Source organism: Rutilus rutilus (assembly GCF_951802725.1).
Source record: "Rutilus rutilus genome assembly, chromosome: 8".
NCBI lineage: Eukaryota > Metazoa > Chordata > Actinopteri > Cypriniformes > Leuciscidae > Rutilus > Rutilus rutilus.
Genome location: NC_140222.1, coordinates 24,068,789 through 24,087,743, shown reverse-complemented (window position 1 = coordinate 24,087,743; position 18,955 = coordinate 24,068,789). Strand labels below are relative to the sequence as shown.

At 39.3% G+C, this 18,955-nt stretch overlaps 3 protein-coding genes across 3 annotated transcripts in view; 2 read left to right on the top strand and 1 right to left on the bottom strand.

The window, feature by feature from the left end:
- The first annotated feature begins 1,037 nt into the window (after window positions 1–1,037).
- Window positions 1,038–5,252, top strand: LOC311295411 (transcription factor 15). The gene is made up of 2 exons (XM_084416779.1): window positions 1,038–1,724; window positions 2,003–5,252. Exons 1-2 carry the CDS (start codon window positions 1,173–1,175, stop codon window positions 2,033–2,035), a joined length of 585 nt encoding a protein of 194 aa, XP_084272905.1. The 5' UTR covers window positions 1,038–1,172; the 3' UTR covers window positions 2,036–5,252.
- A 458-nt stretch (window positions 5,253–5,710) lies between these two features.
- bzw1a (basic leucine zipper and W2 domains 1a) lies at window positions 5,711–11,602 on the bottom strand. Its single transcript, XM_084416778.1, has 12 exons — window positions 11,486–11,602; window positions 10,700–10,772; window positions 8,960–9,136; window positions 8,773–8,867; window positions 8,565–8,630; window positions 8,314–8,449; window positions 8,125–8,234; window positions 7,326–7,496; window positions 7,000–7,146; window positions 6,775–6,913; window positions 6,493–6,615; window positions 5,711–6,410 (listed from the first exon to the last, which is right to left on the bottom strand). The coding sequence occupies exons 2-12, from the start codon at window positions 10,761–10,763 to the stop codon at window positions 6,379–6,381; spliced, it is 1,260 nt and encodes a 419-aa protein (XP_084272904.1). The 5' UTR covers window positions 10,764–10,772; window positions 11,486–11,602; the 3' UTR covers window positions 5,711–6,378.
- A 2,444-nt stretch (window positions 11,603–14,046) lies between these two features.
- Window positions 14,047–18,955, top strand: part of aox5 (aldehyde oxidase 5) — a 53,092-nt gene continuing 48,183 nt past the window's right edge. The window contains exons 1-17 of the mRNA XM_084416271.1: window positions 14,047–14,103; window positions 15,267–15,324; window positions 15,449–15,545; window positions 15,749–15,857; window positions 15,962–16,088; window positions 16,168–16,229; window positions 16,342–16,422; window positions 16,574–16,654; window positions 16,745–16,886; window positions 17,022–17,114; window positions 17,212–17,363; window positions 17,449–17,542; window positions 17,717–17,826; window positions 17,977–18,161; window positions 18,338–18,500; window positions 18,576–18,665; window positions 18,753–18,922. Of these exons, the coding sequence (XP_084272397.1) occupies window positions 14,050–14,103; window positions 15,267–15,324; window positions 15,449–15,545; window positions 15,749–15,857; window positions 15,962–16,088; window positions 16,168–16,229; window positions 16,342–16,422; window positions 16,574–16,654; window positions 16,745–16,886; window positions 17,022–17,114; window positions 17,212–17,363; window positions 17,449–17,542; window positions 17,717–17,826; window positions 17,977–18,161; window positions 18,338–18,500; window positions 18,576–18,665; window positions 18,753–18,922 (1,868 nt within the window). The 5' untranslated portion in view covers window positions 14,047–14,049. The remainder of the gene's footprint in view (window positions 14,104–15,266; window positions 15,325–15,448; window positions 15,546–15,748; window positions 15,858–15,961; window positions 16,089–16,167; window positions 16,230–16,341; window positions 16,423–16,573; window positions 16,655–16,744; window positions 16,887–17,021; window positions 17,115–17,211; window positions 17,364–17,448; window positions 17,543–17,716; window positions 17,827–17,976; window positions 18,162–18,337; window positions 18,501–18,575; window positions 18,666–18,752; window positions 18,923–18,955) is intronic.

Sequence of the window (18,955 nt, the reverse complement as noted above, 5' to 3'; positions counted from 1 at the left end):
TATGCATGGCAGGCCAGTAGTTGGCGATGTCACTTTGTAAAAAACACTACGCCCCTATAGCGCATGATGTCACCTTTTCACAAATTCACGTTTTTGCAGTTTACACCGAGAAGATAACGGTATCATTTTCAAAAACTTGCACTGTTTTCAAAAGTTTGCGTTTTCAAGCCCCCAAAACGCAGTTGTCGTGTAAATGAATGGCCAAAGCGCTTAAAACGTTTTCAATTTTTAGTTGAAAAATTGTGTAAACAGCCCCTTAGTTAAATGGTTTCAGTATCACTTACATGTTTCTTGTGGTGTTGTTGGTGTGGAAGTCAAAACTTCTGGCAAAATAGTTTTTTTTTTTTTTTACTTTCAGAAGACCAGTGTTCATTACACCTACAAGTAAGCAAATGATTGCAGCTACATTGATAGTAACACAAAACTTGATTTAAGTAAAAAGCTCTCCAATAACTTTCTTCAAAGTCTTTCTCATTGCTAGCATGTCAAACAGGTTTTTTGAATTACATTCTGTCAGATTTGAAACACTGCCCCCTATGTACAGTAAAGTCCCAACTGTGTCTCTCCTTTTGGACCTGAAGTGACCCATAGCCCATGTGATACGAATTTTACAGGCAACGACAACAGTCTCTGTCTGTAAACTTTTCTGAGCTAAATTTAGCACTGGGTCAAACAACAAGGTTGCTTAGCTATTGCATACATATTGTATAGCATGCAGATACATGTTTAAGCCATAGAGAACATGCTATTTTAAGCAAACAATATCAGGAGCGAGAGATGAATGGACTAGAATGAAGGGACAAAAACAGAGGTGGGTCTTCTCAGAGAAAGTAGAGCAAATCACTGTTGACCTGCACAAGATCACCCAGAGGACCCGGTACCCAAATATTACAGCCCAAAGGAGTAACAAACACCCAAATCCCTGTATGTATGTTAGTGCGTGCATTTATTTATATATCTTCAAACGTCCTCCTTCTTTGGGCCATGACAGGTGCCCCTCAGCTCCACCTGTCCATCCTTTTCCACAGCCACATGGTAGCGGACAAATCCAGAAAGGGATCAGTCATTCAAGAAATGGCATGCTGAAGTGCCACGGGGCCACGGAAGATCTCTGGACACCGGATCAGACGCAGCTGCCCCCCGGCTGCTATTTTCACTCAGCTTAAAGCACCATGGGCAGCCAGCATCTATGCCATGGACTACCCACAACAACCAGTCTGTCTCTGCACGCCATGAAGTCCACTGCAGGCGAGCGAGGGCTAACTCATGAACATCCTGCACACGATACCCAGAGCTTACCCTCCGACCCTGATGAGCTCGACAGCGGCAGCGACAGTTCGGAGAAATCCACGGGGAGCCCAACGCGGGGCCACAGGGAGGCGGGGAGACACAGAGGAGGCCGTAGACTCTCAGGGGTCAGTAAACAACGGCAGGCAGCTAATGCTCGGGAGCGAGACCGTACACACAGCGTCAACACCGCCTTCACGGCTCTACGCACCCTCATCCCCACGGAGCCGGCCGACAGGAAGTTGTCGAAAATCGAGACTCTGCGATTGGCATCAAGCTACATTTCACACCTGGCCAATGTGCTTCTGCTAGGGGAGGACTGCAGGGATGGTCAACCGTGTCTAAAATATCAAAACATCTTACAAAGCAACACCAACCTCAAAACCCCACCAGTACGACCCATCTGCACCTTTTGCCTGAGTAACCAAAGGAAAATGGTGAGTCCTTGAAGGTGGCGAAACTATCAACTTCTACCTGTTGAGTCTTTAAAGGTTGGGCTTGCCTGAAATTGTGGCGTATTTGGGAATATATTTGCATACCAAACTTTATTGGATTTCATGTTACTTGCCAATAGTATTGCAACTACCTTTGTCCTTTTAGCTGTTTAACAGCAATAACGCATGCCTGTGTATTTCACACAGAATTGTAAACTGATATGATAAAAATTGTGCATGTGTGAATTCTAACACCTTTCAATTATCATCTACTTCTGCAGCTTAGAGACGGGGAAAAGCAAACAACTGCGTGACAGCAGAAGTTCTCTGACTGACTGCTGCTATGTACAAGCTCTCAACTTCTGAATGTTTACATGTATAGAGACATCGCCTTGCACAGAGACAAGACTTTCTGCTGTATGTTTTTTATTTTTATCTCTGAGGACAGACAAAATGAGCGACAAGAAGAGAGATCTTCTTTAAAAGATTCTTGAAGAATCTGCACTTTTTCTGCATTTCCTATAAATGTGTTGCTTCTGCATGTGTGGCCACCTTATCAACTGTGTATTGGTTAATGTAACCGGAGAATATGTGTAATGTTGCACCTGGTGGGAGGCTATTTCAGTATCAGATATAGTAAGCTACACCATCCCTTGCCTTAAAAAACAGTCTTGTGTCTGCCTCTTGCACGTCACATGATGGTAACTGAAACCTTGCGGTTTGCAGTAGTCGCTGTCAGTACAACGGCAGGCAAAATCTCATCCCCTCCCTCTTGTCTCCACATCTAAGCTGGGACCCCAATCCCAACATGGCTCTCAGGAGACTGCACACAAGAATCTAACCTCAGCAGGAGAACTTGGGTTGGGCAAAGCATTCTAAATATTTATTAGAAAGTTCAAGTGGCATGACTGAATGCTAAAGGTGGAAGTATTTCATAATGAGAACATAATCTTCCATGTCTTGGGAACAAGGTACATGATCCCTAACACGAGCCTTGGGTCATGACCCTGACCCCAAATATGATATAGTCTTGTCTCAAATGCTACCTGCAGTCCTTGCTGTCTTTCTCTGAGTCCACAGTTTGGTGACGTAACGCTGCATAGACTTGACTAAACATAACGCTGCATAGACTAGTCATGTAGAAGCGCGCACCAGTGCATGCTCAGGGAAATGGGTACAACAAGGTCACACTGCAAACACAAAAGAGAAGCTTGTGCTTATAAATCATATAACACCAAATTCGGTCTTGTGGATTCCATTGACATTGTGTGAGAGAAGGCCATGTTACCACAAGTCCAAATCACAAGCATATACATGTTGGGCCCTGTTTACACCTGGTATTAAGGTCACCTGGTCTTGGTCGATCTTATCACAAGTAGACGAGGGAGAAACTTACCTGTTTACACCTCTTTTTTGTCCACTTTCAACCACTTCTGTCCTGCTTTCTTCGATAGTAAGGTCCATGGGCGGGTAAATGTATTGGCTTTTTCAGATCTTTCGATTTAATGGACAAAATAAACTTGTGCAATTTACATATGAACGCGCCGGAGACGCCGGAAAAACACACGGAGAGCATCAGCTTTCGCTTCTGCACTGACAGCCACAAGACCACATCGAACGCTGTGAGTGTATGTTAGAAATCAGAAATGGTGAGAGAACATTGTGCTGGGTTTGTTTTTTGTCTTCTGTCTTCAAACCAAGCTTGGGTCTTCAGCCGACAAAGTTTAAATCCCGTCTGGCTAGCACGCTTACCATAATGTTTATGAATTAGGTCAGTAGGCGGAGAGCAGGAGGTTTTTTTGTGGCTGTTCGAACGGAATCGACAACATCAGCATCTATACTACGAAAGCAATCCGGTCGAATGCGTTTTCGACTACCTCTGAAGTGGTCGAAAGTGGACAAGCTCAAAACGTTTCAGACCGTTTACACCTGTATTTAGCGTCCACTTCATGAGTTCACACTTGCATATAATTTAGTATGGGTTATGCGTATTTGGCGTGCTCTCTGGGGGGAGGGCTCCGAGCTCTGAATTGCGGCCCGAACCCAGAGTACCCCCCACCCACCCTGGTTGTAATAAGAATAGTTACGACTAGAAGTGAGGAGATGGGGCGGTGGAGGGATGCTGATAAACTGTCAACGAACAGAGATAAGACTGCTGTATATATACCTCTTATCGTTATTTGGGTTGATTGGCTGAATGCGCCCCTCTCGTGTTAATCAGGTTAATTATCTGAACGTGCATCTCGCAAACTTTGTTAATAAAACATAATTTGTGATCCGATCAACCAAAACGCATCTTAATACCAGGTGCAAACAGGGCTTTGGGCATGCTACAAGATTGCATTTCAAATCAAGACTGTTGTCAATGTAATAGTGTGCACTTGATGCCTCATTTATAAAATGTGCGTTTGCACATATTTGATCTTAGAGTGTGTGTATGCTAAAATCCATGCCAACATTCATTATTAGTTTATTAAAAGTCTTTGACTTTGAAAATTGCTTAGTGCCACATCAGGGTCTAAGCAGACATACAGACTTGTTCTTTGGAGTCGGAGCACTGCAGCTATTTGGAAATCTAACCCAATTTCAAGATTTGCGATTTATCAATTTCACATCTGGAAGAGAGGATAGTTCTCTGAATCACACGTACACACATTGGAGAAATGATAGGAAGATCAAATGAAGGACAGTTTCTACACAACATTTTATTAATGAGGCCCTTGTCAAATACACAAACATTCTCCACAATTGTATCTCCTACAAACATGCAAATAGCTATCTGAGAATTAATTTGCACCAAATGGAACCAAAATATTTATGAGACATGAGTAGCTGGTAATTCCTCTGGTTCCTCAATTCTCATTGGCTATTGTTAACTGCAGCTCTTTTGCTTGTCGAAGTGTGCAAGACTTAAGGGGCAGTTTAATTTAACAATGGTTTGGGGGCAGGGGTAGGCAAGGTTGGGTCTAGAAAGCTGCAGTTTGGCTCCAACCCTGAAAAAAACCCTCACTTGCCTGTAGCCTTAGTAATCCTGAAGACATTGATTAGCTTGTTCAGGTGTGTTTGATTAGGGTTGGAGCTAAAATCTGAAGGACAACGGCTCTCTAGGACCGAACTTGCCTTCCCCTGGTTTGGGGGAAAGGTCAACAAGCTTCTGGCTTGTAGCATGCGCTAGACTCAAGTACACCACGGAATTCTCACCTGTGCTGAAACTTTTGTTGTATAGTTTACATTAATAGAAGAGGAATCACAAATTTGAGCCTAACAGTTACTGTGATTACAATTTAGTTTATTTTCAGAATCTGCACCTGCTATTTTAATATTTAAGGGTGAGTTTTACTTTTGTAAAAGCATCAAGATGTAGAGAATCGCCATTTCCAATCCAAAATGTTTACCCGTGTATCTTGCACAAATCAAAACTTCCACTTGTAAGGTTTTCCTGTATTTTTGGAGACTGTGCATGGCTTTTTTCTTGCATTCACTTTGTGAAAATGGAAAGTTTTTTTTCCCTTTTACTAAAGATGTGCAACCAAAAAAAAAAGTGCAATGAAAGTATCACATACTATACTGGAAATACTGTGACATGGCTTTTGTAAGTCATTTGTAATTGTATTTTCCCCCACCAAAATTAAGGTCAAAGTGCATTATATCAATATGGCCTACTTCTAAAACAGTTTAAAAACTAGCCTGTCATTCTAATACTTGAATTGTCTTCAAAAAGTGGTCCTTTGCACATGCCAAACATCAAACAAGCTGCTATTTAATGATCAAATATTTTTGTACAAGAAAAGTCTGTTCTTGTGACTTTTTCAAAACCAATAAATTATTTTTTTGAAAAACATGTTCTGAATGTGGTTCTTCCTGGGTTTTGCGGTGCCCTCTGGTAAAAGACATATTGCACACCCCTTTAAAATGGTGGACTTAAATCTGATTTTGCAATTATTCAAAAACCAGCATGTTAAGAATAGGCATGAACCACACACAAAGCATATACTTCTAGGTCTTTATTTCTTAAAAAAAGTCAATTAGTTATTCAGTTTAAAGAAATTGGTGACAAATAAGATGGAGATACATCATAGAAGTGGTTGGGAGTCATTTAAGGGTCTTTACGGGGTGATCAGCAATTTGTTTTCAGCGCTGTACAGTTTCATAGGCAGGGAACAGAACGCTGATGGATGTTATGGGAGAAGGACTTAACCCTTTGGCAATAACATCACAATGAGACAAGCTGACTGTTCTTCCCTTTGTGGACACTGATCATGACGGGGCATGAAGGCATCAATACCATATAGAAAAGGGCGTCTTAAAAGCAAACAAGGCAGCCTGATCAAAATCAATGGAATGTCAATTCATAAAGGAATCATTTTAACAATAATTTAAGATGTCCAAAGTGTATTGACACTTAAAAGTTCCTTGAGTGAGTAAATAATTACAAAGGTTGACCACAACTTTTGTGCTATTTTAAGTGTAAACCTTTATATTAGAAAAAACTGTTAAAATTAACCATTTGTTATAAAGCCCTTAAATGACATCTAAATGTTATGGTTTGAAAAACAGGAGGTAGAATAAAAAAAAAAAAAAAAAAAAAAAAGCCAAAAAGAAATAAAATTAGAAAGACGAGCACTTCTGTAACAAAACATTCTGCTGACATTGTGTTTTAGTCTGCCTCCTCTTCCTCTGATTCAGATTCTGGTAAAAAAAGACAACAGGCAAAATTTATATCATGAGCCATTTAAAACAGAAAAAAAAAAAAAAAAAAAAACCTGCTTACCCTCCTCAGCATTTTTCAGCCATTCTACAAACTTCTTCATCTGCTCCAGGAAGACACTCTTTCCTTTGGCCACATGGGAATCTGTATACCACTTCAGAATAACCTCCTCGCTCAAAACATCAGCTACAGGCAGTCAAAACAAGAAAAAAAAAAAGCTTCAAAACACAGATAGAACCTCTGTATTCCACTAGCCAAGTAACACTTTTGTACAAAATTACCATAGTGTCGCAAGCCTTTGGCTTAAGTGCATAGTTTTGAAAGGATCAAGTACAGAAGACACACCTTTGTAAAGAAGCACCACGATCTTCTGGAAGGCCTTCATGAAGTGGATATTGTCGTAGCAGTACTCCTGGATCTTCAGCAGGAGGGTGAGCTCAGACAGGCCTTGGGAGGTGAAGGCCTTCAGCAGTGGGCTGTATTGCTGCAAAACAAGTAAGCAGAAAATATTACTACTGGTTCAATTCAATAAAAAGGAAGTAATGCCACTTCAATGAGCGATGTAGATACCTTCAAGTGTTTGATGGCTTGCTCTGTGACGAGCTCCTCCTTTTTATTCCACTCGACGGCGCTCATGACACTGGTCCACACGATACCGATCATTGTCTGCTCAGAGATGCTCGTTTTCTTCATCTCCTCACGAACGTAGGCAATGATCTGGGGAACAAAAACACATTAGCTGAATACGGCAACAATAAACCTGCATAGCCAAAATATGGATGATAATGTTAATCAAAATCTTTAATATTTTAAATAAATCAATATTTGGATGCCTATTTAAGAATCTTTAAATTGAAAGTGGGAAAGTAGCACAGCTGTTGACAAGACAAACTCACGTCTTTGAGGGTCTCGCCACGGGACATCAGCTCTTGCAGTTCTTTCTGAAGCTCTTTGCGCGCTCCAATGGACTGCTGGTTGCGAGCAAAGTCCGAGAGCTCCTTCAGCCCAGCATCGGTGAAATATTTTGAGAAGTGTTCGCAGCTACGCTTGTTGGCAGGGAACAGCTCCTGTGATAGGTAAGAAAAAAACAATAAGTATCAACTAGAGGTCTTCACAGGTCCACTTAGAGAGTTCAGGTCCAAAACTTTGCCACGGGCCTCAGATATCCTCTTAAAATATACCAACTTCAACAATATTTTGTTTAAAACAAATACATATTAAATCTGTGACAACGTAATTATCCCCCTTCTGTCAATCCATGCTTCTATGTGTAAATTACCAAAGACTCCAGAACACTGGTGCAGCAGCGGCGCACACCTCAAACTGCGCTCGGCAATGCCCCAGCCATATGAGAGAATGAGTATGGGAATTTGCTTCTGAATATTAACAATTATCAATTTCCTTGTCATTTGAGGTGCAACAAAGCTTATGAGCCAATTATCTACTAGGAATTGCTCGCCCGAGCAGAAAAACAATGTGCTGTTGCCAGATATCGATTACAGAAAACCATCTAAATGCAATTAAGGCCTAACTAACCAATTAAACTAAACAATAACTATATTTGTGTTTTTCAATGTGAAAATCCAAAGGAAACTTTGTTTTTATATATTATATAACTCCAATTATTTATTTATTTATATATATATATATATATATAAGATTTTCCCTGAGTTGAGTCTGCAGTACGATATTTACCATTAGCCTGTTGTCCATGCCAACTTTACGCAGGCTAGCAGCAACTGAGTTGATGTCTTTTTCGTTAATCCAGGACTTGAAGAGTTTCACAGCGAAGGCGGCAGACACCCCTACAATAAAATCCAGACGATGAGTTAAGTTTACATTCTTCACTCAGAAAGTACTGCTGTTAAACAAGTCTGTCGTTACCTTCCTTGACCAAGTTCTCATTAAAGAGGCTGCTCAGGATTGAGGCTGATATATTGCCATTGGCCAGCAGGATTCCGGCAAGCATGGCCAATTTATTCCTCTCTGACTCGGTGAACCCTTTTAAAAACAGCAGCAGCTGTGAAAAAAAAAAAAAAAAAAAAAACCTTATGGGACTTTCCAGATGAATAATGATGCGGTCTTTGTTTGACTAACAAATACATGATAATCCTTATTTCAACAATTTTGCTTACCTTCTTAATCTCCTCTTCAAACCCTTTCTCCAGGTACTTGTAACGCCTGATCAGCTTGTTAAAAACCTACAGCACAAGGTGAATGTGTTGAAACATGTAAAGAGGAAGCCGAAAAGTACAATTTATATCCATCACAGTGACATTAAATCAGAACAAGCTCTGAAACGTGAGACTATTTGCCAGTCAAGCAGTTTATAACGGTAAATACCTGAGCGTACGCCTGCATGGTCTCCAGGTCTTCACTTGCCGTGAAGAGGCAGAACTCAGTACGGGTCAAGTCATCAGACAGAGTCCCTCCTGGGGCTGAAAAAAATTAATATATACAAATACAAGATTGAATTAAGATGGTTTATTTCAATTCCAGCCCACTGAAATAGCCATAAATAGTTGCTTACCCAGCATTCCTCCAGCCACCAGGATGTCGAAGAGAGTCTCAGCATACCGGCGGTAATCGAGCTTGGCGCCAGAGGCATCAAGGAACTTTGCAACCGCTTCCAAATCAGTGCCAGTTTGGTTCAAGCCTTGAACAATACTTTCTTGAAACTGAGTAGGGTCAAATCTCTCCTTTTCATCTGTGGGGAAATGAGTGTTTTAAAATGGGCGGCACTTTTTTTTACAGAGAAGTTCCTGAGGCTAAGGGTTTTCAATCTCTTGAGGGTCTTTCGCACCAGAGGAACCTTTTCATAGTTCTTAGAACTAATGGCGGAAGTACCAACCTTTTGGCGCATTCACACCGCAGGAACTGGGAATGATTTTAGCTATAGGAACGCCTTTTGGGGGAACAAAATTAGCTCCTACTAGGGGTGGGAATTAAAGGGTACCTCACGAGATATGGCTCACAATACTGATAATATCACGATACAGCAATTCTGCGATAATCAATCTATTGCTAGACAATCCTTTAATGATACATCACGATATCGGTCTATGAAAACAAAGTGCCTGTGAAAAGGTTAAGTGCAGGTTTTCCAGACTTTGGACTTATTTTACTCACACTGTTGTTCGCCATTCCGTTACAAGCCATTTAACCATGTACGCATTCCCTCATTAATTTGTTAAGAGCCACATTGAGGAGCCATGAAGTAGTGATGCTGGGAGCAGAGAAATTTAGAGTGTTATTTTATTCATTAAAATATCGATATTTGGTGCCAGCATATCGATTCTTGTATCGGACGGAGAAGGACAACGGTATATTGCCCTATCGATATTTTGTCCCACCCCTAGCTCCTACTTCAGAGTAGGATCTAACCCTGCACAATAGGAACTACCAGCGGCGTAAGTGTATGCTGATTGGCCGATCGCACACGAAACACCAGTACCAGCTATTTAAAAAAATAAAAAAATAAAAAAAGCTGTGGAAACACACAGATTATAGTCTATATTTACTCCATGAACGAACTCTACAAGCATTAATAGATGGACCTCTCGATCTTTACGATAAGGAGAAAAATCCAACGCAACTTTAAGGGGACCAAGTGAAACATAGGCCTAATATATTTCTGTTCAACCACGCGGCAAACACATACTTTTTCATATACCCTACTATTTTCTTTGTATAACAGTTTTATCGAATAATGTTTTAGACAGGATTGCTAAACGGAGAATGGGAGTGCTGTGTGCTCAGGCTCAAAATAAGCCATCAAAATAAAATGAACAACAAGCACAACTTCAGAGTTCCTACTGGCGGTGCGAATGCAACCAGCAAAATGGCCCTAGGGGAATATTTAGTTCTCAGGGAACCACCCTGGTGGCTAGTTCCTATAACTAAGTTCCTAGAAGTACGAAGTGCAAAAAAGGCTTTAGATACCACAAAGCCCCAAATATGATCACCCTCATACGAAGGAACCCGCATCGTGAAAAAGTTTTATTTAAGCCAATTAAAAATTGTCATGTAAGTGAACGGCTTTCGTTCAGTTTTTAGTTGAAAGCGGTGTCATCATGTGAACAGACCCTAAATCAATTTAATAAAATTATTTATTTTACTGAACAGTAATTTGTTAGTTAAATCTCATTAAAATATCTTGTTAGTAAAAATGTACACACCGTTTTTCTCTGAATTTTTCTACGGACTGCTTAGTACTCCATCACAGCCCCCTGGACCCCAGTTTGAGAAGCCCTGATGTTAGGCTACTTACCTCTTTTCCTAGTTTTAAAACGCTGGCCGGTAAGCGTTGGCTTTTGCTGCTTTTGATTATTCATAAAAGACACCTATGAAAAGAATAGCAATATTTAAGAAGATTTCATTGAAAAGCACAAAGAAACCGCATGTAGATGTGGCAGGACATTTCCAAAGCCAAAAAATAAAATTCCAATAGAAAAGACGCTAAACAATACCCTTAATAATTCAAGCGATTTAAACCCTTAATAATAAACTGGTTTAATTAGTTCCAGTGAAACCTGTAATAATTAATCCAACGTGTAAGCATCAATCACATTGTCTCGTGGGCAAATTATACAGGGTTTATTATTGCTCAGATAAAATACAAAACTTGCTTAGTTACTACTTGCATATGTTGCTGCATAAATGTATTAAATAGTGTTTATGTATTATTTTTTGGGGTCTGAACTGCAACTCACGCGCCGGGCACGCGCTAAAGCTAACCAGCTAAAATGAGGCCTAACCACTCAAAACATTTTTTAAGAGCCACTTATAATCACTATTTACAAGTATTTCAGACCCAAACGAGCGCAATGCCAATATTTGACTGTATTAACATTAAATAACGGGAATTATTAAAGGTATTATCGTTTATGTTAAATTGATAACATGTCGCGAGCTTCGCCATCATGGTTTAAACAGCTGATCATAAACGTTAGCCCAAAAAACGGCCATCCTTTTAAAACACGGATATACAACAACTCAAGTTTAAACTGTATATGCTTATTTTACAATAAGGATATAAAATACATGGTGGGCTTACCGAAATGAATTCAGATAAAAAACGGCTTTTTGAACCAAAGAACAAAGCAAGACAATAGCAGGTCCAAACTCAACACACAAAACCCTCCCTGATGGCAAGAGCCTGATGCGCCTGCGCAGAAGAAGAACGGGGGGGGAATCAATGGACCCGTCCGTTACAGGGGAGTACTGGGGTTTAGAGAGGTGTTTATTGATAAAATAATGCTAGTTAGACGTTTACAACTATTGTTTTGTCACTTATAAAACTTAAATATCATGAAAATGTTCGTAGAGTAAAAGATATACTCGCCTTACTATATATGTAAAAGTTCATAAAAACATACCCCCTCCCAGCTGACAGTGATTTGTAAGCCCAATGCGGGTCATACCATTGTAATGAGGGGGTGTGATGATTTTTTTTCTTTATCGCCAAAAAAAGCATTCAGTTCAATTGGGTCAGCACGCTAAGCTTTGATTTGCATATTTTTGTATTATTGTAATTTTCTTGACATTTATATTTTAAGCTAAATATAAAAGCTTTTCACACATATACTTTGATATATAGTAGGCTACATAGTGTATTATATACCTAAATCAAAAAAGAGTTTCATGTCCATTTATTCCATTCTAGTAAGTGAAGTGAAGTGATGTGAAGGTCAAGTATGGCAAACCATACTCAGAATTTGTCTTCTGCATTTAACCCATCCAAGTTAGTGCACACACATTAGGACATTAGGAGTAGTGAGTAGTGAACACACACACACACACACACACTGTAAACCGTGGTGGACTGGACACACACACCCAGAGCAGTGGGCAACCATTCACTGCAGAGCCCAGGGAGTGATTGGGGTTAGGTGCCTTGCTCAATGGTACCTCAGTTGTTTCCTGCAAGTATTGAGAATCGAACCCACAACATTCGGGTTACAAGTCTGACTCTCTAACAATAAGGCCACAATAGATCAGCCAAAACCTGCATCTGCTCTGTGGCCAGATCATCTCAGACCGACTAGGCCTACATTGTTATTGGCAACAAAGATGGGTGAGAACAATCATACTATACCAACAAGAAACATTTAACAGATCAATATTTAACCCCTTTATTTCCTCTCTCCTCTCAGGTGCTTCTCTGCTCTAGGTAGAACTCCCTCAAAAGGGACGGCTGTATTTACAATGGCATCGTACAACATGAGCTCAATCATGCCCTGGGCTTTTACCACGAGCAAACCAGGAGCGATCGTGACCAGTATGTCAGAATCAACTTTGAGAACATCTCTCCTGATATAGCCTACAACTTCCAGAAACAGAACACCAACAACCAAAACACTCCGCTCTCAGGTTCTGTCCATTTTATTATGAAATTCAGACAATAAATACCGTTTTGCCGCTTGTAAATGTGATGTGACAGATCGCTATAGCGCCTCAGTTCAAGTAAACAGATAATCTGTTACTTTTTATTTAAAGATACAGTAGCCTAAGTTACAACTTACCAAAAGGTATATAATATGCCTCATAAATAATATTGATCAATCAGTGTTTTTCAACCATAGAAAAAGGTCAATAAAACAGCAGGAGAACAATTATGGCATAGAACGTTACATGTACCTCAAGAAAGCAATTTAATGACCATAGCAGGTTAGTTGACCAGAAAGAAATTCGCCTATTTCGCTAAATATGTGCACTATATTACATATTTATTATATTTTTACTTGTGTCATTAAATAATTGTTATTATAATGAAAACCGCATTATATTTAATTTGTTATTTTTAAACTTTAATAATACCAGCTGATAGGGCTCTCTGTATGTTTACAGCATTATGTGAGATATATTTTTTCTTGAGAAAAATTAACATGTAGGCTATCTACTGTAGCCTACCTAAAATGTATCCAAATAAGAGTTTTTTTTTATCAAGATTGAAATCAAATCCCAAGAATTGAATTGAATCGTGAAAATTGTGTTAAGCAATAATACAAAGAAACAGTAGCCTACCAGTGATTGTACCATGTAAACATGGTAACAGGTTGTCACTAAACTTAATAAAAGTCTGTTAAGTTACCAAATGTTTTGACAATCACAATTACACCTATTGTGATGCAAGTTACTTTTTTTTTTTTACATCACTCATTCCTGACGAGACTGTGGAAATCAGACAGACGCAGGGACTGTCCAACATCAATATCCTGAGGATCAATAGCTTTATGGATACTGAAGATGAGTCTGATAAACATTACTTAAAACAGTTCATGTGTCTGTATAGATAGTGTGATGTGGTGATGGTCTTTACCTGTCATACTGTCATATGTAAACCTTTTTGTGAACTCTTTGCATCTAATAGTTTTTGTTCTCTAATAGTGTTTCTTCTTTTTGAACGAATCAAAGAATTTCCAAAGCAATAAATAAAGATATAAAAATGGAGGAAAAACCTGCATGCACGTCTTCTTCACGCATTCCTGAATTTAACCATGAAAGGCAGGGCAAAGCCTTTAACATGTGATGTCAGTCAGTCAGTCGCTCATTCAACTGATGGTCAGTAAACCAGGAGCATCTCCGGAGACAGAGCACTGCGATCCTTCTCAACTCATCATGTCATCTCTATCTGTGAACAGCGAGCTTGTCTTCTACGTTAATGGCAAGAAGGTATGATTCAATTACAGATACTGATTTTAAATGTTTACAGATTAATAGTTTTTGGCTCATACTATTGTTAATATGTAATATATGGCTTTTATATTGTGTTAGTTCATAAATAAAAGTGTTTTCAATTTCAAGTTGCTGTCACAAGCTGTGCAAGTACTATCAGAAAAGAAGGAAAGCTGTGATGCTGGTATTATTATTACTTAGCCTATACTGTGATGAATATTCAACATTTTATGTTTAGTCTTCTCATATTCAATGTACATAACCAAGCTTGAACATATAACCAGCACTAAATGGCGTGACTAAACGTGCATGCCTGAATCGTGGCACATGACAGTCAGCCAGCAGCCCAAAAAGAAATCTTTATTCCTCTTTATGTATGATGGCATGAAAATGATTTTCTACGCTACACACAGTCAGTCCATCATGTGTTTGCCCTTCTCACACACATACACTTTCTAACTATAACTATGATTGTTGTTCATCTATATTCTAATGTTTCCAGTTTCCACATTTCTCTCAGAATTCAACTCAAAACAAGTAACATATAATTATCCCTTTCCCACTCTACAGATAACGCGTCGTCGGGAAAACTCAATTTGCGCATCTACCCCGAATTGATAAAATAAAATAAAATTCTGAATCAAAACTATAAGGAAACACCAGTAATTTGTTTAGGCTTGGTTTGCAGGGAATTCCAAACCTGCACACATATATTCAAACGCACATAACTATAGAACCCGTTCTTAATGCGCATCTGAACGCCATCAGCGTTTCTCACAGGTTCGCGTTTAAAGTCTGTGTAGAGAGAATGGTGTCGTCTTGGCGGCCCTAATTTAAAAACAAATGATCGTTGCGACGGAAGCGAATCAATCAAAACTAACTTTAGCTGGAAAATAACTTTATTAAAGAACCGCTATAAAGCCAAAACAATCTTACGTTAAATTATACATTTATCTCTGTAAAGCTGCTTTGAGACAATCTACATTGTTAAAAGCGCTATATAAATGAAAATGACTTGACTTGACTTGACTTAATTGGGGTGTGTGTGATAGTCTAAGAACTCCTGTCACATGACATGGCACATACTAAACTGTGTTTGGCTTATAGTTATCAATTGAAGATATTTGAGCATTACATGTTTTTGCTATTTTTATGTAAAGATAGTAGAAAAGAATGCTGATCCAGAAGAGATGTTATTGGCTTACCTGCGACGGAAAGGTATGGTAATTGCCATATGACAAACATTCTCCAAATAACGGTGCAGATACTTAGCCAAGGATATTTATTAGAGATTGTATACTCACTAAGGCTGCATTTGCTTGTTTGATGTTTTTGTGTCCAGTGGGACTGACGGGCACAAAGTATGGCTGTGGTGGAGGGGGATGTGGAGCCTGTACAGTGATGCTGTCCAGATATGACTCTGTCCAGGACACTGTGCTGTATCTTTTACTCATATATCAAAACTAGCAGTATAAAACCTTTATATGAAACAAACAAACGAAAGGAATGTTTGTTTGCAGCTTTCGACAAAATCAACGTTTCAATTAGAAAGAACGTACAACTTGATTTACACCATAAAGTGGTTTTTAACTGAAAAATTCGATAAATTTGATAGTTTCATAATCCTTAATCCGTTCTTCAGACACTGGTCAGTAAACGCGTGTCTGCAGCCGATTTGTGCTCTGTACGGTGCGGCGGTGGTGACCGTCGAGGGCATTGGAAGTACTAAGACTAAACTACATCCTGTTCAGGTACCTGAATCTACCTAAGAGACAAACTACATATCAGCTTTCAAAGTAGGTTCTTTGAATAGGTGGTCCAGAACAAACCATGTAGAATTTTTTTTTTCGTTCAGGAGCGTATAGCAAAGGCTCATGGGTCTCAGTGTGGGTTCTGTACTCCTGGGATGGTGATGTCCATGTACACGTTACTTAGAAACAACCCACATCCCAACTTGGAGGACATTCGAGAGGCACTGGGAGGTAACAAAAATACGTATACTCACAATTTTGAAAACTAAGAATTTAAACACATTTAACATTGCGTTTTCTCTCTTCTAAGGGAACCTGTGTCGTTGCACTGGATATCGACCGATAATTGATGGATTCAAAACATTCTGTGATGTAATTGCTTTGAACTTTTAATACAACATAAAAATTTCAACAAAGAAGTGACAATCAGTACATGTAACAATGTGCTCATTATGTGCTCATAATGTGATCCATATGTTTCCAGACTCCAATATGTTGCCAAAATGGTGACGGAAATGGAAAATGTTGCATGGAAAGCAGCAATTCCCACAACAATGAATCTGATGTAAGACAATATGAGAAACAGAAATTCTTACAATTGCATAATTAAATGTGACTTTTTATTTGTGGAACAGCACAACAGAACACCCTTTACTTTTTAGCAGAGTAGTACATAAAAAAAATAGTAACTTCTCTACTACTGGTATTTTTGGTAGATATCTGGAAATCTTTTCAGCATGGAGGATGTCTTACCCCTCGACCCAACTCAGGATCTGATCTTTCCCCCAGAGTTACTGGTAAGCAAACCGTTTGTGTTCTTGTGGTAGCTAATAAGAACATGGATATTTCAGGCCACTAATTTTTGTTATATCTCTTCTTTCTATCAGATTATGGGAAAGAAAAAAGCAGAACAACTTTGTTTTCAGGGCGAAAAGGTCAGGTGGATTTCCCCAGCAGATCTGAAAGATTTAATTAGATTGAAAACTGAATATCCCAACGCACTTCTGTTGGTTGGGAACACAACCATAGGTTGGTTTCAAGAGGAAGTTCATCTATCTATCTATCTATCTATCTATCTATCTATCTATCTATCTATCTATCTATCTATCTATCTATCTATCTATCTATCTATCTATCTATCCATCTGATTTTGTTCTCTCACAGGGCCAAAGATGAATCTGAAGGGAACCATCAATCCTTTGGTGATCTATGGTGGAAGCATTCCAGAACTTCGTGCTATCAAATGGCAAAACAATAGTAAATCACATTCAAACAAAGCATCACCATTACAAATGGTTATTTTAATGAATAGGAAAGCCCAACGTAAATTCAACAACACTTTTTTTTTACTTAGGAATAACTGTAGGGGCAGGATGCAGTTTGTCTGTTTTGAAGGACGTCCTCCTGCGTGGAATTGAGGAACTCGGCCCAGAAAAGAGCAGGGTTTACCAGGCCCTTGTTCAGACTCTACAGTGCTTGGCCGGCCAACAAATACGCAACATGGCTGTGAGTAACAAAAACAAATCACCATGAGGAATTAGGAAGAACAGTTGTCTACATGTTACAGTTTTGTTTATGTTGGAATTTCAAGACCATCGGTGGAAATATCCTGAGCGCCAACCCCAAATATGACCTGAGCAGCATTCTCGCAGCAGCGGAGTGTACGCTACACATCGTTTCCAAAGGTAATGTCAGTGTATTTGGACTTTATTTGTAAATGTGGCATTTACATAGTTTTGTATAACTGGCTTTTTGAATTATTTCTCAGTTGCCAATATATTAAACATGGAAAGTAACTATGTAATTTCTTTTTTTTTTTAATAAGAATTACATTTTTCTTCCTTTGTTCTTAAATATAGATGGTACTCGAGAGATTTGTCTAAGTGAGGAGTTTTTCACAGATTTTGGTAAAACAGCTCTACGACCAGATGAGATTCTGCTGGCTATTGATATTTCCCACTCGACACCGGTATATACTTCAAAATGGAGGAAGCTAAGCCTACTTAATATTACAAAACTATGTCAAGTTTCCATCTATTCTCATTTTTTAAAACCACAAATATGCTACGATTTCACTTGCCATTTTGAAAAGCTAAATACTAATCCCTGTGTTTTTCAGTGGGAGTTTGTTTCAACATTTCGCCAGGCACAGCGCAGAGAGTTCGCCTTCTCCATAGTGAATGCTGGCATGAGGGTATCGTTCAGTCATGACTCAAATGTGGTGGAGCATCTGGATATTTTTTATGGAGGTGTGGGACCCACTCTGGTAAAAGCCAGACATACCTGTAAAGAGCTGATGGGAAGGTACAGCTATCGCAAGGCCTACATAATTTGTATCCGTAAATCTTGTATATGTAAGAACAGACTATCCACGGTATTGACAAATACATTGGCTGAAAAGAAAAGCCATTTTGCAAAATCTGACATCTTAGCTGCATTGTATACATTCCAGTCAATGAACATTGTTTTTTGTTTGGCAGAAAATGGGATGAGAAACTTCTGGTAGAGGGAACACAGCTCTTAGAAGAAGAAATCTCTGTGCCCCCTACTGCCCCTGGTGGACGGGAGGAGTATCGCAAGGCTCTAGTACTCAGCTTCTTTTTCAAGTTTTACATGCAAGTGCTGCTGGAACTCCAACAAAGGGTATGATGATGCTAATTATTACTTTAAAAGTGGGACAATTTACTTAATTCATGGTAATTTTTTTTTTCCCTAAAGGAGGTTTCTGTGAATGATTTGCCATTGGAGTATCTCAGTGCTCTAAAACCCTTCAAAAATGAGCTACCACAAGGAAACCACTCTTTTCAGGTGAGCAGACCCGAGTCAAGCTTGAGTTGTCATATCAAGTCTGTCTGATAACAAAAACTTTCTCATAACATTACAATTAAATTACAGCTTGTACCAGAGACTCAGTCTTCTAGTGACCCAGTGGGACGCCCCAATGTACACCAGGCCGCCCTTCAACAGGCTACAGGAGAAGCTGTGTATTATGATGACATCCCATCTGTTAAAGGAGAACTCTTCGTTTCCATGGTAACCAGCACCAGGGCTCATGCAAAGATCATGTAAGTGGAAGGAAATTCATTTATGAAATAATA